At 44.9% G+C, this 14,281-nt stretch overlaps 1 protein-coding gene across 7 annotated transcripts; it reads left to right on the top strand.

Moving 5' to 3' along the window:
* Positions 1 to 1,387: 1,387 nt before the first annotated feature.
* On the top strand, positions 1,388 to 13,762 carry LOC310829782 (keratin, type I cytoskeletal 19-like). Of its 7 annotated transcripts, none has more exons than XM_083708693.1 (9): positions 1,388 to 2,026; positions 3,758 to 3,840; positions 4,866 to 5,022; positions 6,653 to 6,814; positions 8,686 to 8,811; positions 9,421 to 9,644; positions 11,253 to 11,584; positions 11,636 to 12,328; positions 12,979 to 13,762. In XM_083708693.1, the coding sequence occupies exons 1-9, from the start codon at positions 1,451 to 1,453 to the stop codon at positions 12,996 to 12,998; spliced, it is 2,373 nt and encodes a 790-aa protein (XP_083564819.1). In that variant the 5' UTR covers positions 1,388 to 1,450; the 3' UTR covers positions 12,999 to 13,762. The 7 variants fall into 7 exon arrangements, with proteins under 7 accessions (XP_083564819.1, XP_083564820.1, XP_083564822.1 ...); XM_083708694.1 differs by having other exon boundaries at positions 1,391 to 2,026; positions 11,253 to 12,147; positions 12,220 to 12,328; XM_083708696.1 differs by having other exon boundaries at positions 1,393 to 2,026; positions 11,253 to 11,871; positions 12,220 to 12,328.
* Positions 13,763 to 14,281: the final 519 nt, after the last annotated feature.

Genomic DNA, 14,281 nt, shown 5'->3' with positions numbered 1-14,281 from the left:
CAATGTTGGGCGGAACTCAGCACCTCTGTTTAAACAAAAAAAATTCCTTCCAGTAGCACCTTAAAGACCAACTAAGTTAGTTCTTGGTATGAGCTTTCGTGTGCATGCACACTTCTTCAGATACCTCTGTTTGAGAGAGAGAGAGAGAGAGAGAGAGAGGGTCTTTTCAGTGGCTGCTCCCATATTGTGGAATTCCCTCCCAAGAGAAGTCAGACTGGCTCCTCTTTGCTGTCCTTCCACCAGCCGGCTAAGACTTTCCTTTTCAAACAGGCCTTTGAAAATTAAGGTGCAGATGATGCTGACAACTGGGCCACTATCAGGGCAAACTGTTTTTAATTGCTCGCTTTAAATGAGCTTTGATGTAGCTTCCTTCAGGGTTGCCATATTTCGAAAAGTGAAAATCTGGACTCAAAAGTTGTTGAGCAACACTTCCGATATGGGCAGCCATTTTCAAAAATTCCGCCCTGACGCCATTTTCGATGAATGAATCCCAGCTATGCCCAGGAAATTCTGAACGTATGGCAGCCCTAGTTTACTTACTGTTTTTAACTACAGTGGTACCTTGGGTAACATACGCTTCAGGTTACATACGCTTCAGGTTACAGACTCCGCTAACCCAGAAATAGTACTTCAGGGTAAAAACTTTGCTTCAGGATGAGAACAGAAATCGTGCTCCGGTGGCGCAGCAGCAGCAGGAGGCCCCATTAGCTAAAGTGGTGCTTCAGGTTAAGAACAGACCTCTGGAACGAATTAAGTACTTAACCTGAGGTACCACTGTAGTTTGTTTTTTGTAATGATGTTTTTAAATATTGTAAGCCAACCCGAATTTCAGCTTTGGAGAAAGGTTGGGTATAAATATATTAAACAATAAAATATTAAATATATTAAGCTCTCTCTCTTTCTCTGGATGTCGTTGGGACTAAAACTACCACCACGTCTGACAGTTGCCAGATTAACTGGTGCTGATGGGAGTTGGAGTCCAACAGCATCTGAAGAACACAGGTATGCGAAGGCTTACCTGCACAATTCTATGACTCTTCCGTTTCAACTTTCAAGTCCCTCTCTAGGAGGTCACTTATGTGGGCCAAGGAGGCTGTATGCAATTGCAATTCTACCCATAGATCTCAAATAATCCTTGTTGCAATTTTCATGTTATTGCAGGGCTGAAGGAGGCTAAGTCCAAACTTGCAGGAGTCACTTGGGGTGTAAAATCGTGGAAGTGATCAGAACGAAACACGGAGCCACCCAGGTGAAAATTACACCGTTGGAATTTTAAACAAACAAACAAACTCACACAGACTGGGATTGTTCGAAATAATGACAGTCTCCTTTGGCAAATCATGCCGGGGATCAGCAAATGAAGCCAGACAAACCCACATAGGATGGAGAAACACCTGGAGTAGAAGGTATAAATAAAGATGGCTTTGGACAGAATCCCCACAGAGCCGTCATGATGAGCTGTATCTCTAGCTTCAAGCAGACATCTATCTGTGGTGGTGGTGGTGGTGGTGGCGGTGGTGGCAGTGGAGGAGGAGGGTCTTCCTCAGTCTCCTCTAGGAGAAACGCTTCCTCCATGAGAAACAGTCAAGGGTTTTCTGGTGGAAGTTATAGTGGAGGAAGATCTGGTTCTGGAGGGGGGATATGCCATAACATGCCTGGAGGGTTTGGTGGTGGGTTTGGTGGTGGGCATAGCTATGGGGGTGGGAGTGGCTTCAGTGGTGGGAGTGGCTTTGGTGGCGGTGGCTTTGGTGGCGGTGGCTTTAGTGGCAGCGGTTTCGGAGGCGGCTCTGGGGGGTTTGGGTTTGGTGGCGGCGACGATGCTGGGTTCCTCTCCAACAATGAGAAGAGCACCATGCAGAACCTCAACGACCGCCTGGCCTCTTACCTGGACCAGGTGCGGAACCTGGAAGCAGAGAACAACCAGCTGGAGCACCTGATTGAAGAGTGGCATCGGAAGCATGGGCAGAGCGGCGCACCGAAAGACTACAGCTCTTACTACGATGAGATTGACAAGCTCTCCCACGAGGTAGCGTAATCGCCCTTCCCCGCCACAGTTTCTAGCTGGGGCAATCCGTGTCAGGTCCACTATTCAATTGCTGATTCAGGACCCTAAAAGTGTTTTATATAACTGACTTTTTATTTTGTTCTGCGTACATCCCAATGTTCTTTGGTTGCTACGGCCAGTGGGCGAATAAAGTTTCATTCGCCCTTCCCCATCTGTTTTGACTCTCGGAGAGGGGCTTCTCTTTGGGCTCCAACTAAAAAGGTCATTTGTGGAACGCTGTACAAAGCGGGCAACATCTTCTCAAATCCAGTAGAATGGGGATTATGGTGAATGGATTGTGAGAACTGCTCAACAGCAAGGATGAAGGAGGACTCCAAATGGTTGACATTTTAAAGAGAACCAAACCATATTAACTTATTCCAGATTTATACATATGGAGAAATGTGTATTTTAGGGAAAGTGGTTTTTTAAAAAATAAGAATTAAAAAATGTGTTACTTTAGGGGTAGAATATATATAAAATGTGCACAATTTTGATGTGAGTTGTGTGTTTGTGTGTGTTTAAAAACAATTCACAAAAAGAAAAAAATCAGGGAACAGATCTATGACTAGAATAGAGCCTTGGGGAAAAGTTTCCATTGGTTTTTTTAAAAAGAAGATTATTGTCACATATCAACCCTCACTGGTGCCAGTGAATACGTTTTCCTTAAGGCACCTAGGACTCAGCTACATTAGTTAAAAATCAGTGTTTTGGATGCATTACAAACATGCAACACCAGATGGTGCTGGAGAGCAAAAAAAAAATCTAAGCGATTTTATATAGTGTCTTTTTTCTTTTATTATAACGATTTAATTTCTTACTTTTTAGGGTCCCCCCCCCCGTGTGTAGATCCACCCCTAGTGACATGTGTGTTTTGTTCAGATCACAATGGGGAGGGACATAAGAATATAATAAAGGCCTTGCTGGAACAGGCAAAAGGCTCACCTCGTGCAGCATCCTGTTCTCATAGATGCCAGTGGAAAAACCACGAGTGCAATGACATTCTCCCATTCTGCAGTTTCCAGCAGCTAGTATTTTACTTTATTGTATGTATTTTTCCATAAAATTTATGCACCGCTTGATTGGGGGGGGGGGGGGAGAGACACACCTCAGAGTGGTTTACAAAAGATAAAACATTAAGAAAAAATAACAACCCTACTTTGAAACATACAAAAGTTTAAATACTAAAAGAGATAAAAATTGCCTCTGCTGTCTAAGCACTTCATCTACCTCTCCCCTCCCTGTATATCCTTAAATCTGTTCTGGAGTTTTCCTCTGGAGCAGATTTGGGGAGGGTGCGGGGCGCGTGGGAGAGGAGAGGGAGGGGAAGCTCCATAGCAAAAGTGGAAATTCTTACGCCCGCAGATCTACTTTGTTGGATACCACCCTACAGAATGAGAAGGAGAATGAATTGGCTTGCTTGAGGTCCCACCAGCTTGTAGTATCCTAGAGGAAAGCACGACTGCTTCAATGAAATGTGGGGAATGTGGGGAAGAGCTGTGGCTCGATGGCGGCCACAAGTTTTAAATAACATCTAGTTAAGCACTAATTGCCATAATCAGAATGTCAATCAGAATGTCAGCTTTCCATACATGATTTTTTTTTTTTTAAAGTGATGTTTTGCGTCAGGTATTTCTTCCCTTTGTATCACTGTGGGAAATATGGTAGTCCCGAATCCTTAGCAACCAAATGTGCCCTTTCCCCTTCTTGCAGCTGGTCGATGCGGTGGCTGAGAGTAACAAGATGCTCCTGGACATCGATAACACAAAGATGGCTGCTAATGACTTCAAGATGAAGTAAGACCATACAGAGATGCTTCCTATTAGGCCACATCCACACCCATGCTCTTATACCACTGTAAACAGCCATGGCTTCTCTCAAAGAATCCTGGGAACTGTAGTTTATTGAGGGTGCTGTTAGCTCTTAGGAGACCCCTATTCCTCTCATAAAGCCAGTGCTTTCTTTCCTGGGGGTACACATAGTCACGCATACCCCTTAACATTTTGTGAATCTAATTTTGGCCTCATTGAGGGGCAGTATTTCAAAATGAGTCATAAAATGAGAGTACCCCTAAACATTTTTTTAATAGAAAAAAAGCACTGCATAAAGCTATTATTCCCAGAGCTCCCCATCAGGGACACTGAGGTCCAGCTCTGAGGGCCTTCTGGCGGTTCCCTCACCATGAGAAGTGAGGTTACAGGGTACCAGGCAGAGGGCCTTCTGGCTAGTGGCACCCACCCTGTGGAACGTCCTCCCATCAGATGTCAAGGAAATAAACGTTTAGAAGACATCTGAAGGCAAGTTTAGGGAAGTTTTTAATGTTTGATCTTTTATCGCTGTTGTTGTTATTGTTGATATTGATATTCTATTGGGAGCCATTCTATCTTGCTTTTCCTCCCGGCCATTCAAGTGACTTTCCCAAAGACCTCTGTGATTGGGCAGAGACGTAAGGAATTAGGCAGTGCTTGAGGTATCCTGGACCTTAAATACTTAGGGCCTTGGAAATTAATACAAGAAGCTTGCATTCCTGCCTTGCTTTTCCTCTCAGGGGCCCAAGGTTGTGTAAATTACCCTCCCTCCCCCCTTTTCTCTTTACAACAACCCAGTTAATGGCAGTGAGGTTGGGGGGGGGCAAGAAGACGCAGGTAGCTCAATCCAGTGTACCAGCCTCTGGAAATCCTGTTGGCATCCCTGGAATTTAGGATTGGTCCCTGAGAGACGTTTAAAACAACAGCAACCAAACAGTTTTGTCACAAACAAAATGGATCGCTGCAGACTGCGCCTTTGTTGCCTTTCAGACTAACTTCCTTGGCTTTCTTAGGTATGAGACAGAGGCTGGTCTTCTCCAAAGCGTAGAGGCTGATCTGCAAGGTTTACGTCCCCTTTTGGATAAGCTGACTTTGGAAAAGTCTGACCTGGAGATGGAGTATGAATCCCTGCAGGAAGAACTGAGCCATCTTAAGAAAAACCACAACGAAGTAAGAGCCGCCCACCCCCCTCTTGCCTGGAATGAAATCCAAGGCCTTTGGAAGACATGTGTTAAATTTCAGAAAGGAAGTTTACATCTTCTTCCTCCCTGTGCTGGGATCTTCCAATATTTTTGTGAAATCCCAGAATATAAAAAGGTAAAGGTACCCCTGCCCGAACGGGCCAGTCTTGACAGACTCTGGGGTTGTGCGCCCATCTCACTCAAGAGGCCAGGGGCCAGCGCTGTCTGGAGACACTTCCAGGTCACGTGGCCAGCATGACAAAGCTGCATCTGGCGAGCCAGAGCCGCACACGGAAACGCCGTTTACCTTCCCGCTGGTAAGCGGTCCCTATTTATCTACTTGCACCCGGAGGTGCTTTCGAACTGCTAGGTTGGCAGGCGCTGGGACCGAGCAGCGGGAGCGCACCCCGCCGCAGGGATTCGAACCGCCGACCTTTCGATCGGCAAGTCCTAGGCGCTGAGCAGCTTATTTCTCACTAGGTATGGGAATAAAGGACACAGCGGCTCTGGCCTGGTGGTAACTCTTGGGAACTTTAAAACGGAGGAGAGAACTGCTAACTCCTAGGCAAGGTTCAGGATCCTGCCCACAAAGGATTCCCCCCCCCCCGGCTCCCCATAAACCCATAAATTTGGACATAGTGTGTGCATAGTTTTGGCAGAATTGGAAATTGTGGGCGTGAAATTGCTGCACATTTCAATGCCCAGTCAGACATGAGCTCAAAGAAGGATGCAGTCTAAGCACACTCCATTGTTTTGAATGGGATACGCTCCATCACTTTGAATGTGACTATGTCAGTGGGAGAGATGGGAAGCAGAGTTTAGTCCATCACCTCTGCTGTAACAGCCCAGCTGCATCACATACCTCTTGCCCCTGAACTGTTTTTTTTATCTTTATTAATTTAAAATAAATACATTTATGAGAAAACAGATGTACAGACAAGTAAACTAACATACAATCAATCAATCAATCAATCAATCAATCAAATAACAGAAAAATCAAACAAACCACCACACTATAAGATATAAGAAAATTAATATAATTATCATCATATATACTCCTGATACTGAACACAATTATAAAACTTATAGAGAAAAAAATTAAAACTGACTTCCAATTGATCTCACTGTACTTTCTCTATCCATTACTTTATACCGCACAGTTACATATTTCTTATATAGTTTCTTTTTACCTCCCTACGAACTTATATTTATACAATATACCGGAATCAGTCTAATTCTGCCAAGTTGTTTCCTTTTATTCCATAGTTTTCTAAATATTCTTTAATATTTAGAACTGTGCCAGCTGGTCATTATAAGAAAAGCTGTTTGAGAATTGGTGCCTGAGTTTTGTTTCCCCCTCTTCCCTCCCTGTCCATTTTCTCCTGTGTCTTTTATTTATTTATTGTAAGCCTGTGGACAGGGACTGTCTTGCTTTAACTGACTGTATGTGAGTCACTCTGGAAGTCTTTTTGGCTGAAGGGTGGGGTGCAAATGCCCTAAATACTGAGCGCCCGCCATCCACGACTCAAAAAGCCATTTACACATTAGTGTGCCTAAGGAAGTGCGCCCACTGTGTGTGCCGGGAGGGTATCAATGTTTTATTTGTTTTGGACATGCAGGTAAAGAACAGTATGCAACACCAGTCCGGTGGGGATGTCACTGTTGAGGTTGATTCCAAGCCTGGAGAGGACCTGAAAAAGAGACTGGATGATCTGAGACATGAATATGAACAGATCATTCAGCAAAATCGCAGAGAGGTCGAACAGTGGTATGAGGCTAAGGTGAGTAACCCCGGGAGAGCAAGGAACAGGGTCAAACGATGCTTCTTCGCAGCCTACCCCAGCTCTAAAAGAAAGAAAGAATTTTAAATCATATGGGGTCTGACACAAGGAAAAGGTACCCAATTGCTTGCCTACTTGTAGATAGCTGTGTGGGGAGCAAACACTGGCATCTGTAGTACAGTCATAAATTGTTTTATGATCAATTTACGTTTCCGAGCACAATTCAAAGTGTTGGTGCTGACCTTTAAAGCCCTAAACGGCTTTGGTCCAGTATATCTGAAGGAGTGTCTCCACCCCCATCATTCTACCCGGACACTGAGGTCCAGCACCGAGGGCCTTCTGGCGGTTCCCTCACTGCGAGAAGCCACGTTACAGGGAACCAGGCAGAGGGCCTTCTCGGTAGTGGCGCCCTCCCTGTGGAATGCCCTCCCACGCTCTTGCCATTGCCCATCCTGCGCAGTAGCCTGAGGCGCAAAGAGGGGAGGAGAAGGTTGGGGGTAACGAAACTCTTATGTTGGGGGAGGTCCAATAAAAGACCACTCTTAGATTCTGCTAGCAGTTGAGCCAGACATGAGCTTTGGGGCTCTTCACTGTAAATAGTTTGCACCAAAATAAAGCCTATAAAACACAGGTCCTGCCTGGTTACTCTCCAGCAACTGCAACAGCCATCTGACACTAGGGATCATTATCTGAAGATGTTCAGCACCCTCACCCAGCTACAGTTCCCAAGTTCTTTAGGAAACTGAATCAAATCGATGTAGCTTGATGGTATAAGCATGCCTTTAGCACTCAGGGTATAAATTGATACCTTTCCAGTGCTTTCCCCAAGTGCCCTCACTTCAGCCATTGAAAACCCAGTGTGTAATTGAACTATGGAACAGGCTCCCACGGCAGGCAGCGATGGCAAATCAGCTTGGGTGGCTTTGAAAGAGGATTAGACAAAGTCACAGAGGACAAGGCTATCAGCAAGAGGAGAATGCTAATAACCCTGATGGCCATGTTCTACTTCCTCTATTGGAGGTCATGTGACACTGAATACTATGACTCTGAAACCACAGGAGGGGAGAGTGCTATTGTGCTCATGGCTTACTTGTGGGCTTCCTAAAGGGATCTGTTTGGCCACTGTAGGAAATTGGAACCTGAATTAGATGGGCCTCTGTTCTGACCTGGCAGGCTTCTTATACACCTTGAAATGTGAACGCCTTACAAGTCGAACATTTTGGCTCCTGAACGCCGCAAATCCGGAAGTGAGTGTTCTGGTTTGCGAACATTCTTTGGAACCTGAATGTCCGATGGGGCTTCCACAGCTTCCAGGAAGCTCCTGCAGCCAACAACAACAACAACAACAACAACAATAATTTGTTGTTTATACCTCGCCCATCCGGCTGGGTTTCCCCAGCCACTCTGGGTGGCTTCCAACAAAAGATTAAAATACAATAATTCATCAAATGTTAAAAACTTCCCTGCACCTTGGTTTCCAAACATTTTGGAAGTCGAATGGCCTTCCAAAATGGATTACGTTCAACTTCTGAGGTACCACTGCAATAAGATTTGAGACGAGGTTAGTAACATACACATTGCATATTTAGAAATACTATTGAAAAAAATACATCGTTACTGTTGTCACCGAAGTGTGAAAAACACAGATATTCCCATCTTTTAAATTAATGATATTTATTAAGTTTGGGCAGGGGGAAATAAACAAATTGTCCATTATTTGAAGTGTCTGCATAGGAACAACTATGAAAATCCAGCAAAGTTGCCATTCCTCTGTTTTGCACAACACATTCTGCTCATTTCCCCCCACTTTGATTTGGAACGTGTATACTTGGGGAAGGCCCGATTCATGGCCCTCTGTTTGTGTTTTCCAGATGGAGGAATCTCGTCAGCAAGAAAAGTCGAGCGACCAGGAGATTGGGACCAGTAGCAAAGAAGTGATGGAGCTCAGTCAGCAATATCAAACCCTGGAAATTGAGCTGCAGTCGCAGATCAGTTTAGTGAGTCACAGCTTCCAATTCTGCGTCATCGTTCCGTAGAACTAGTCTCAGTTGCTTGAAGCCGTTGGGATCTTTTGGTGCAATCACACCATACCAGAAAGAAGGCTATGCTAGATGTTAAGTTGTGGGTGAACATATCAGACGACACCGCGATTCTTCAGACAGCTCTTGTTTATTCACAGGCCAGAACAGAACTGAAGGGCTCAGTCAGCCTGCTTATATAGAGCTCCAGTACAACATAACTGTAACAACTTTCTGTAACTATCCAATCACTGAACGTCACTTTTGATGCCTTATTTGCATATGTGGACCTGAGTAAAATATATCAACAGTATCCCCCTGCTGGCCCAGGGTGAGAACTTCAGTACATAACACTAGACCTGACACCTAATGTGGAACAGGAGTGGGGACACTTTGCCCCCCCCTAATGTTGCTGTTCTAAATCTTCCATCAGCCCTGGCCATTGGCCATGCTTGCTAGGGCTGATGGAAGTTGTTCAGCAACATCTGAAGGGTCAAATGGTCCCCACACCTGATATGCAGGAATGAATGAAGAAAGCTAGGTCTATGTTTTGCCCCTGCTCTTGAAGGCTTTGTATTTGCTTTGCAGCTCCAGTCTCTGCAAAACAACCTGAACGACACAGAAGGACGCTACAACATGCAGCTGCAGCAGATCGTGAGCCTTGTTGAGCCCCTGGAACATGAGCTGGCCAGTATTAAGTATGAGATCCAGAATCAAAGCCAGGAGTACCAGACACTCCTTGGCATCAAGACCCATCTGGAGGGGGAGATCAACCAGTACCGTCAACTTCTTGAGGAAGGGAAGCACCTTGCGTATGTAGAATTCACACAGGAATGAGTCAAATAATACGCCCGTTGCTATTTATAGGATAGTGGGAGAAATGGCCCCTGAGAAGCTTCTCCTGGAGAACATCTCTCCCGAAAACTTGCAATTTTTACGCATTAAACCTTTTGAGCGCTTATTCTCCTGCAAGGCTCTTTATGACCTCTTGATTCACTTTCACAACAAACCTTTGAAACTGGATGATAGATTGAGGAAGTGCAACTGACAATTGAAATTGTCAGACCCCACTCTACCACCCTATTCACTGGAACAGACTGGTTGGTAAAAGTAAAGGGGCCCCTGATCGTTAGGTCCAGTTATGGACGACTCTAGGGTTGCAGCGCTCATCTCGCTTTATTGGCCGAGGGAGCCGGCGTAGAGCTTCTGGGTCATGTTTCCAGCATGACTAAGCCGCTTCTGGTGAACCAGAGCAGCGCACAGAAACACTGTTTACCTTCCCGCCGGATCAGTACCTATTTATCTACTTCACTTTGATGTGCTTTTGAACTGCTAGGTTGGCAGGAGCAGGAACCGAGCAATAGGAGCTCACCCTGTCGCGGGGATTCGAACTGCTGACCTTCTGATAGGCAAGCCCTAGGCTCTGTGGTTTAGACCACAGCGCCACCCGTGTCCCAGACTGGTTGGTACTCAGTGGTAAATCCGGCTAAAAATGCCATGCTCCAGTAGACATGCCCTTTACTGGTTCCAGGGCCAGAGAGGAGGGTGGACACTTCTCCTGCTCTATAATTTCTACCCAATCCCAGTTTTGACCCCCGGTCCATGCCAAATTTTGATCTAGTGAATCTTTAGTCGCTGGCAAACTTGAACAATTTTTGCTCTTCTGCTTCCTGAAATCCTTTTGAATGTCTAAATATACACTTCTTCCTCAAATAAGAGACTTTCCTGCACTTTTGTGCCTGGTGAGATAAATTGCTGCCATAAATTACAGGTAGCCTTGGGATTCTGTTTTGTGGGGTAGACGTTAAATTGTACGTTTTCTTGGTGTCATAGAAGGCAACTGCGCTAAATATCATTAACCCGTCAAATATTTTACTTTTAAACTTCCCATCCCTCACACCACAAACCTTCTGCATTCAACAGCATCCATAATGAGGGATGTTGGGTAGCGGGAACTCTAAATTAGAAGATTTGATTTCGATCCAAATTGTTCTGCTTAGATCCCACCGAAATCAATGAAGCATAAGTTTGTTGCTGTTTTGTTTATAGTTGTATATGTATTGTGTGAATTGTTTCCCCACTTTTGTGGACTACCTTGGAATCTTCTGATGAAGCATAGTTATGTTTTGAATAAAATAAGCCATGGCTAACTTTTCACATTGATATCAAGGAGAAGCAAGTTGACCTACTTAGTCGCAGCCATCCCTGTGTGTTTAAATTTTGGCAAACAAATATGAACTTGGGCAATCTGCTCAAAATGTCACTGTACTCTTTATCACCCACGTTATTTGATTCAGGCTGGGGCACAATGATAGAGCAAAAAAAATTGATATAAATACAAAAGAGTAGCTTCTGTCAAATCATGCAGCTGATATCTCTCTTCCCCCATCTAAAATAACACCTCTTTTTATTTATCAAAGGGCTGATATAGGGCAAGGAGGAGGTGGATCATCTGGTGGAACTTCAGGAGGAGGACGATCATCTGGTGGAATGTCATATGGAGGAAGTTCTAGAGGCGAAGGAAGTGGAGGGCGGCAATCTCCTGGTGGAATGTCATATGGAGGAAGCTCTAGAGGAGGAGGAAGTGGAGGCCAGCAATCTCCTGGTGGAATGTCATATGGAGGAAGCTCTAGAGGAGGAGGAAGTGGAGGCCAGCAATCTCCTGGTGGAATGTCACATGGAGGAAGCTCTAGAGGAGGAGGAAGCGGAGGCCAGCAATCTCCTGGTGGAATGTCATATGGAGGAAGTTCTAGTGGAGGAAGACAATCGCCTGGTGGAATTTCTCAAGGAGGAAGTTCTAGAGGAGGAGGAAGTGGAGGCCAGCAATCTCCTGGTGGAATTTCACAAGGAGGAAGTTCTAGAGGAGGAGGAAGTGGAGGAGGACAATCACCTGGTGGAATTTCTCAAGGAGGAAGTTCTAGAGGAGGAGGAAGTGGAGGCCAGCAATCTCCTGGTGGAATTTCACAAGGAGGAGGTTCTAGAGGAGGAGGAAGTGGAGGAGGACAATCACCGGGTGGAATTTCACAAGGAGGAAGTTCTAGAGGAGGAGGAAGTGGAGGCCAGCAATCTCCTGGTGGAATGTCATATGGAGGAAGTTCTAGTGGAGGACGACAATCTCCTGGTGGAATTTCTCAAGGAGGAAGTTCTAGAGGAGGAGGAAGTGGAGGAGGACAATCGCCTGGTGGGATTTCTCAAGGAGGAGGTTCTAGAGGAGGAGGAAGTGGAGGCCAGCAATCTCCTGGTGGAATGTCATATGGAGGAAGTTCTAGTGGAGGAAGACAATCGCCTGGTGGAATTTCTCAAGGAGGAAGTTCTAGAGGAGGAGGAAGTGGAGGCCAGCAATCTCCTGGTGGAATTTCACAAGGAGGAAGTTCTGGAGGAAGAGGAGGAGGAAGTGGTGGCCATTATCAATCTTCTCCCTCATCTCAAAGCAGGCCTTCATTATGTCACAGCCATTCATCCACCCAATCCCAGTCTGGCTCTTACGAAGAGCAAGGTAAGAAGAACCATACCATGTTTATTATTTATATATTTATTTATTTATTACAAAAAACAAAAATGATCAAAGCAGTTTACAATAGTAACTATATATAATAAAAACAATTTAAAAAATTAAAAATCAGACACCATCAACTAAAAATCTCATGCCTGCATAATCTTTGCAGAAAGAAAAGTTTTTGTTTAAAGGTGTTTAAAGGTTCTGAACTTCCTGTAACCAGTCTTTCTTGTCTTGGAAACATTGATTTAACCTTTCTCAATCTATGCATTTCTGTAACAGGATGTATACAACTGTGTGTATACATACCGTATTTTTCGCCCTATAGGACACACCTTTTCCCCTCCAAAAATGAAGGGGAAATGTATGTGCGTCCTATGGGGCGAATACAGGCTTCAGGAAGCTCTGCGCAACCCTCGGGAGCCCTGATCTCCCATCCTTTGTTTTCTAGAGTTACTTGAGTGGGGCAGAATGTTAGAAAGAGGAGTAACAATGGAAGAAATGGGAGAAGCCAGAAAGGCCAGAAAGTCTGCTAAGGTTTCGGGCTATGCGTGGTTTCTCTGACTCTATCTCGGTCTTGTTCCTGAGTGGTTCGTTGGTGACCACTGGGCCTTTAAAATGCAGAAACATTTTCCTCTCTCTCTCAATAGACTATTCACCGACGTATTAAGGCATGACGACATCTCCCTCTTCCAAATAAAAGAACGAATTGAAGCAAGAGCAAAGAGCAAGAAACAATTCTACTTCCATTTGACCGATACTGCTGATAGCATGAAGTCAGTGGGGCCGGTCCCAAATGCATGCCTCTCCCTCTGCAACCCTTGGCGTCCCTTCCAAAACTATATGATTCTATAACATTTTCCAGATGTACTTAGTTGCTGCAGCCTTGTTGGGTACCATCTTTAGACTGAGCTGCAAAGCAAGAAAAGGGACGTTCTACGTGTTAAATTGGCATATACAAGGCTATGTCCAAATATTGTCCAAAATAGCGCTGCAAAGGAAGCCAATATGCATAACAAAATGTGCGCTATAGCATACCTGAAATGAAATGGCACACGCCTTCGGAATTAAGCAGAGGTTTTGAATTAGAATCTTCTTACATTTCCAAAAATTATTATACTTTTGAAATTTCACTTAAAAAGAAAGAAACTAAACCCTTAAGCAGATTAACTTGCCCCAACCTATATCTGCCATCACAGCATAGGTGATCAAGAAAGTTCAGGAAATTTAGGTGAATATACATTTGGATTTTCATAAACAAATTGGAGTCCCACATCGTCTAACCTCTCTTGCGTAGGTGGCAAGGACATAAAGGGTGTGTATATATGGATTCCCTTCCTGCCTCTGATGTACACCTGCTTTCCCCATTCTCTGCAATCTCCTCTGTGCTTGCACCTCTAATAAAAGTTTACTTCTGCATAAAGCAATCGGGAATATGGGTTTCCAAAGTGATTCTGTTTCACAAATGTTGCTTCTGGCTGCCTGGCTGTTTTGTAACCATGAGGTACAGAGTTGGGGAGGCAGCTGAATGTTCATTCTAAAAAGTTTCAGAAGTCTGCTCCTTCTCGAAGTCTTGCAGCATTTGGGAATGGAGGCGTTGCCACCAAGCTGATATCACACACACACACACACACACACACACACACACACACCCTTGTGACAAACAAGCCTATGCACACGGGTAGAATAATGGTTTCAGATCTTTGGCTCCTGGGCAACTAGAAGCTGGGATTGCTCAGGCCCTGACGCTATCAGTGGTGCAGAAACCTATCAGGTAGATATATCCTCAGGAATGGTGACAGATCTGGCAGGGCATGTCAGAAAGAGAGAGCTTGAGAGGGGGGGGAGTGGCAGAGAGTGAAAAGGAGTGACTCCTCCCACTTTGGGCTCTGGCCCCACCCATCACTAGCTTTGGCCCCACCCAGGGCTGGATTTAGGTTTGATGAGGCCCTA

The sequence above is a fragment of the Podarcis gaigeae genome (assembly GCF_964106915.1).
Source record: "Podarcis gaigeae genome assembly, chromosome: 13".
In the NCBI taxonomy this organism is placed as follows: Eukaryota; Metazoa; Chordata; class Lepidosauria; order Squamata; family Lacertidae; genus Podarcis; species Podarcis gaigeae.
This window is presented reverse-complemented; position numbering and strand designations above follow the sequence as displayed.